The 6829-nt window shown below is 39.9% G+C and overlaps 1 protein-coding gene across 1 annotated transcript; it reads left to right on the top strand.

Annotated features, from left to right (window-relative positions):
- The first annotated feature begins 492 nt into the window (after window positions 1–492).
- On the top strand, window positions 493–5049 carry LOC124110448 (zinc finger protein 271-like). The gene is made up of 2 exons (XM_046469820.2): window positions 493–640; window positions 1361–5049. Exon 2 carries the CDS (start codon window positions 1565–1567, stop codon window positions 4226–4228), a length of 2664 nt encoding a protein of 887 aa, XP_046325776.2. The 5' UTR covers window positions 493–640; window positions 1361–1564; the 3' UTR covers window positions 4229–5049.
- Window positions 5050–6829: the final 1780 nt, after the last annotated feature.

Raw genomic sequence — 6829 nt, 5'->3', positions numbered from 1 at the left:
TGATCCTATCATTTTCAGTCACTGGGTGATGAAAATAAACATCGAAATGTTTGTAATTCGTTATCATAAAATAAACGGACAGATTTTTCTGTCAATTTGTAAAATAACTCAATGTTTAGGCGTTTAATAAATTGACTTAGTGAAAATTTAATCATTTTACACATTGACTCTAACATATACACACGATAAAATAAGCTAGGCTCAGGTGAAATATTTAGTTTGTGTTACAAATCCAGATAGTGTAAACGAAAATCGCAGAATTCAGAGAAAGTGACTTATTAAAACTTTGCTATCATTACCCCCAAGGACACCTACATTTCCTGATTATTTCCAAGACAAAACTGTATTTCATTTTGTTGATACCCCAAGCGGAGGATCCGGGAACCAGTCTAGAGCAGCGGAGGATCCGGGAACCAGTCCCAGTCTGGTTATCTGGGTAGGCTGCGTTTGTGCTGCGCTGACGAAATGACTCCAACCCAGCGCGAGACACCTTCGTTACACTCTCGATATAGAGAGCTCCGCGAACGGGATATCGCTGTGATGAGCTTGTCCAACAACAATGGTGGCCTTCGCGATGTAAATGATGGATACTTTCTCATCTGTTATTATCTTTTACTGTAGAGAGACGCTAGAACGAATGGTGAGAGAATTTTCTTTGCATTTTAATGAATACTGTATGCATACGTCACGATAATAACGCCCATTATTACTTTTAGTGAAGGAAAACATTATTAAAGCTGTTTCGCGACACGAAAATCCTCGCCAGGGTCCTGTGGTCGTCGCATCGGCGAAATGTAAATTAAATAGTGACACACACCCCATTTCCAACAGCGATATGTGCGTTAATATTTCTTGCAGATTGCTATTGTCACGAAACCGTAATCATTATACATAGAATTGAACGACCACTTTAATGAAATCTCGTTAGCATCTTTATTTTAGCATCAAATTTGAAGTCGCAAATATCGCAGATAATGCCCCATTTTCTATTTTACTATTTAGCCCCGACATTTTTGCAAAGAAAGAGTTTTACATAGATCAATAACACATGATTGAAATTAATCGATTATGTCCTTAAAAGACCCTGTGGTTATAAATTCTCAAGGTTCTCCTGGTGTTAATTAATGATGGGTCATTGGTTCTATTTTGCCTCTATATTATATTCATATAAACATCCATTTATTTTGCATTGTTTCATTCTTACATTATGAATTTATTCAGACAATTAGATCTACTGATTTGTAAGACATAATTCATTAATTTCAATTATGTGTTTTGGGACCAAAAATGTTGTTCTTGAAACATCTTTAGGAAATGCATTAACATGATGAAGGAAGTGACAACTCCTTTATATTTTCAGTGAACACCATAACATCCACAAGTTAATAATGGAAGTACAAAGCCAACCACAGAATCCTGGCTCTGTTACTGAAACATGTAATGCTGGAAATCGATACCCTTAAGAAATATCCTGTCACTGAGACGTGTAAACACTGACTGTGAGAGAAAATATTTGGATACAGGTGATCTCAAGAAAGAACCTGTTACAGAAACATATCTAATCATGGACTGTGAGAGAGAATTGGTGGAAACAGGTGATCTCAAGAAAGAACCTGTCACTGACACATATCTAATCATGGGCTGCGAGCGAGAATTGGTGGAAACAGCTGATCTCAAGAAGCACTCTGTCACTGACACAGGGGATCTCAAGAAAGAACCTGTCACTGACACAAGTGTATTCACTGACTGTGAGAGAGAATTGGTGGAAACAGGTGATATCAAGAAAGAACCTGTTACTGACACAAGTGTATTCACTGACTGTGAGAGAGAATTGGTGGAAACAGGTGATATCAAGAAAGAACCTGTCACTGACACAAGTTTATTCACTGACTGTGAGAGAGAATTGGTGGAAACAGGTGATATCAAGAAAGAACCTGTCACTGACACAAGTTTATTCACTGACTGTGAGAGAGAATTGGTGGAAACAGGTGATCTCAAGAAAGAACCTGTTACTGACACAAGTTTATTCACTGACTGTGAGAGAGAATTGGTGGAAACAGGTGATATCAAGAAAGAACCTGTCACTGACACAAGTTTATTCACTGACTGTGAGAGAGAATTGGTGGAAACAGGTGATATCAAGAAAGAACCTGTCACTGACACAAGTTTATTCACTGACTGTGAGAGAGAATTGGTGGAAACAGGTGATATCAAGAGAGAACCTGTTACTAATACAGGTGTATTCACCGACTGTGAGAGAGAATTGGTGGAAACAGGTGATATCAAGAAAGAACCTGTTACTGACACAAGTTTATTCACTGACTGTGAGAGAGAATTGGTGGAAACAGGTGATATCAAGAAAGAACCTGTCACTGACACAAGTTTATTCACTGACTGTGAGAGAGAATTGGTGGAAACAGGTGATATCAAGAAAGAACCTGTCACTGACACAAGTTTATTCACTGACTGTGAGAGAGAATTGGTGGAAACAGGTGATATCAAGAAAGAACCTGTCACTGACACAAGTTTATTCACTGACTGTGAGAGAGAATTGGTGGAAACAGGTGATCTCAAGAAAGAACCTGTTACTGACACAGGTGAAACCACCGACTGTGAGAGAGAATTGGTGGAAACAGGTGATATCAAGAGAGAACCTGTCATTGACACAAGTTTATTCACTGACTGTGAGAGAGAATTGGTGGAAACAGGTGATCTCAAGAAAGAACCTGTCACTGACACAAGTTTATTCACTGACTGTGAGAGAGAATTGGTGGAAACAGGTGATATCAAGAAAGAACCTGTCACTGACACAGGTGAAACCACCGGCTGTGAGAGAGAATTGGTGGAAACAGGTGATCTCAAGGCAAAGCTAATTATAATAGAAAGAATCATGGCTTTGAATCCACGATCAGCAGGTCCTCTACCTGCTAAGACATACAACTCTTGTGGTAGTTCAGTAAAGGAGTCGCATAAGTGTCGTTTCTGTGAGAAAACATTTTCACAACATGGTCACATGGAGTCACACATGAGTATTCACACTGGAATGAAACCATATCAGTGTGTTGAATGTGGGAAAAGATTTGCAAGATCAGGTACTGTCAAGGCACACATGAGGATTCACAGTGGAATCAAGCCTTATCAGTGTGTTCAATGTGGGAATCGATTTAGAAAATCATGTACCCTAAAGACACACATGAAGATTCACATTGTTGTCAAGCCTTATCAGTGTGTTGAATGTGGGAAAAGTTTTGCACTATCGGGTGATCTGCAGAAACACATGAGGATTCACAGTGGAGTCAAGCCGTATCAGTGTGATGCATGTGGGAAAACGTTTACTTATTCACATAACCTGCGGAAACACATGAAGATTCACACTGGAGTCAAGCCTTATAAGTGTATGGAATGTGGGAAAGCATTTTCACACTCAGGTGATCTGAAGACACACATGAGGATTCACACTGGAGTCAAGCCTTATAAGTGTATTGAATGTGGGAAAGAATTTGGACAGTCAGGTAACCTGCAGGCACACATGAGGTTTCACAGTGGAGAGAAGCCTTATAAGTGTGTTGAATGTGGGAAAGCATTTGGACGATCAGGTGTTCTGCAGAATCACATGAAGATTCACACTGGAGTGAAGCCTTATCAGTGTGTTGAATGTGGGAAAAGATGTTCACTGTCAAGTAATCTGAAGAAACATATGAGGATTCACAGTGGAGTGAAGCCTCATAAGTGTGTTGAATGTGGGAAAAAATTTACACGGTCGGCTGATCTGAAGACACACATGACGATTCACAGTAGAGTGAAGCCTCATAAGTGTGTTGAATGTGGGAAAGAATTTACACGGTCGGGTGATCTGCATACCCACATGAGGATTCACAGTGGAGTGAAGCCCCATAAGTGTGTTAAATGTGGGAAAACATTTACACAAAAAAGTAACCTGCAGACACACATGAGAATTCACAATGGAGTGAAGCCTCATAAGTGTGTTGAATGTGGGAAAGAATTTTCACTGTCAAGTAATCTGAAGACACACATGAGGATTCATAGTGGAGTGAAGCCCCATAAGTGTGTTAAATGTGGAAAAGCATTTACACAATCAAATAATCTGACGGCACACATGAGGACTCACAGTAGAGTGAAGCCTCATAAGTGTGTTGAATGTGGGAAGACATTTACACAATCACGTACCCTTCAGACACACAAGAGGGTTCACTGTGGAAAACATTAAACTTATAAATGATAGGTCAATCAGTTATTCCTTTAATCCATGCATTATGCATGGAGTTTTGACTCCGAGAGATGGGTACATTGAGTGGGTGTTTGTGAGTATGCATATGGATGGGGATGGTGTGTTTACATGCATGACTGGATTGTGGTGTACGTAAGTATGGGTGAATTGAATGTGTGTGTGAGAATGTGCATGTATGGGCATTGTGTGTATGTGTGGATGGTGGTGTATGTAGGTATGGGTGCATTGTATGTGTGTGTGTGAGTATGCGTTTGTATGGGATTGTTGTGTTTGTGAGTATAAGATGAAGGTGAGAAAGAATATAGTACCGCTCACCTATGTCTATTATATTGTATTGTATCGCTTTCCACTTTCATAAATATACTGAGCAACAAAAGTCCCTGTGACATTGAATAAGATTTAATGCAAAGTTATGTTTTTTACCAAATCTGAAACAATTTTGGTTTGAAAAAGATCCTGAAAAAGATCCTTACTCCTGAACATGCCAAAATGTCAATTTACAAATCAATAGCGTGTGGGTCCACCTCTGGTTGCGATGCAAGCAACACATCTTCATCTCATTGAATGGACCAGGCCTCGCACAAAGTCCTGTGGGATATCTTTCCATATCTGCTGGAGTATGTTTTGAAGTTCCTGGAGTGTCTGTGGAAAATGTGGTTGACTTCTCATCCCCAAATGTGCTCGATTGGTGAGAGATCAGGGCCGGCCAGGGGATGACATTCACGTTGTTTTGTTGAAGAGAATCCTGAACAAGTCGAGCAATATGAGGCCGGGCGTTGTCATGTTGAAAGGTAATGCCTGGGCCATGATGACACAAAAACGGTAGAACAACAGGGCCGATGGTCTTGTCGCGGTAGCGCTGTCCATTGAGATTTCCCTCTACCACTATCAAACGGGTCCTCTGTCTTGCTGTAATCCCACCCCATACCATAACGCTGCCGCCCCCAAACCGATCTTCTTCCATGACACAATGATTGATGTAACGTTCACCTCGACGTCGGTACACTCGGATCTGTCCATCGCTGTGGCTGAGGTGAAAACTCGTCAGTGAATAGAACTTGTCCCCACTGCATGGCCGTCCAGCGTAGACGCAGTCTGCACCACTGTAGACGTGATTGATGGTGGTTTCCTGTCATGAAACTTGATGGTATCCTTAGCTTACACTTTGTTATATAAAAGCAAAAGCAGTATTGGTAATCAATTTACTACCCTTTATGTCTAACGGAAATTAAAATTTCCGTACAAACATAATCGTAAAATGTGAAAATAAATTTAGAAATCAACTTATCATGCTTATTTAGATCTGATTATGTCAAAAATGTGTGCTTTAATACTTTTTTCTGTGTAATTTGTGGGCGGATGGCCTTTTAATACTGAATAAAACTCATCTATCTGACTGTATTTGTCATTAGTCAAATTAATATATTACAATAAATATATTTCTTCTCACCAGTACTGTGGCAACTGATATATGTTTGTATAGATGAACATTTCAGAAACTGGAGTAATCAAATAACCTCACAACCATGATTATATGGGGCACATTGTTCAACATTGTTTTGAGTGAGTGAGTGAGTAAGTGGTAGTTTTACGTCTGTGCCAACCTTTCTGTAACACGCAGAGGGGCCACTTAAATTGGCTAAACACAATTTTCTGACCGTGGGAATCGTACCAGGGACATGTCATGCACTGGACTGACACGTTAGCCATAGATCTATATGGCTGCCAATATTTTATGAAGTTCAATGTGCGAATATGTAATATATTTACACGTAATATTACTAATAGACTGGGTACCTGTGTAATATACAACCAGTGGACAGGCAAGGACACATTTCTCGCTGGTGCAATGATTGGGCAAAAGCTCTGAATATTGATATAATTACTGAAAGGTGAACATATTGCGAAATCTGTTCTTCTGTCATTCATCGTAAATTTATGAAAATATACACAATTGTCAGTTCTATTTTGTTACCTGGAAATCTCTCACTAACTTATTAAAAGACATCAATTATAAGCGCATCATATTTTTATGGTGACCAAAAACTGGTTTGTTTGTCTCCGCTTTTTTTTGGACTGTGAATTTCACTTTAGTACAAGTTTTGAGAGGTGTTCTAAAGTTATCATCAGAGTGAATCAAGATGTTTATATCACTACGTACTTTAGTCTTATAATATTTGAACTATGAGTGAGTGAATTGGGTTTAACACTGCTTTTAACAGTATTCCTGTAATTTCACGGTGTGTCAGCTTAATGTCGGAGGAAAGCCCGAAGAGATGCAGCTGTCAGACGTTTACCACTTTTGTGAAACCCACAAGCACGGGTATGTTGCTGACAAACCTAGAAACATAATCAGGGCGAACCAGGATTTGAACCCACAATCATAGGTTTTGGGCGTGCCCAAAGGACGCAACTCTGCACAGCGAATCGCAGGGGGACTGGGCCTATGCATTTTGAAGAGATAACACCAAATATTACATCAAGATCGAGTCAGTCCGTCATGAGTGCGCGACTTCCCTTTTTGTCAACCACTCCCAACCCTTCTTCCAAGATACCTGGAACTGCCATTGTACTATGAAC

The sequence above is a fragment of the Haliotis rufescens genome, unplaced genomic scaffold, assembly GCF_023055435.1.
Source record: "Haliotis rufescens isolate VD_foot unplaced genomic scaffold, xgHalRufe1.0.p SCAF_7, whole genome shotgun sequence".
Lineage (NCBI taxonomy): Eukaryota > Metazoa > Mollusca > Gastropoda > Lepetellida > Haliotidae > Haliotis > Haliotis rufescens.
This window is presented reverse-complemented; position numbering and strand designations above follow the sequence as displayed.

Coding starts and splice junctions, on each gene's coding strand:
- LOC124110448 (XM_046469820.2), top strand. CDS start 1,565: ATGGACTGTGAGAGAGAATTGGTGGAAACAGGTGATCTCAAGAAAGAA.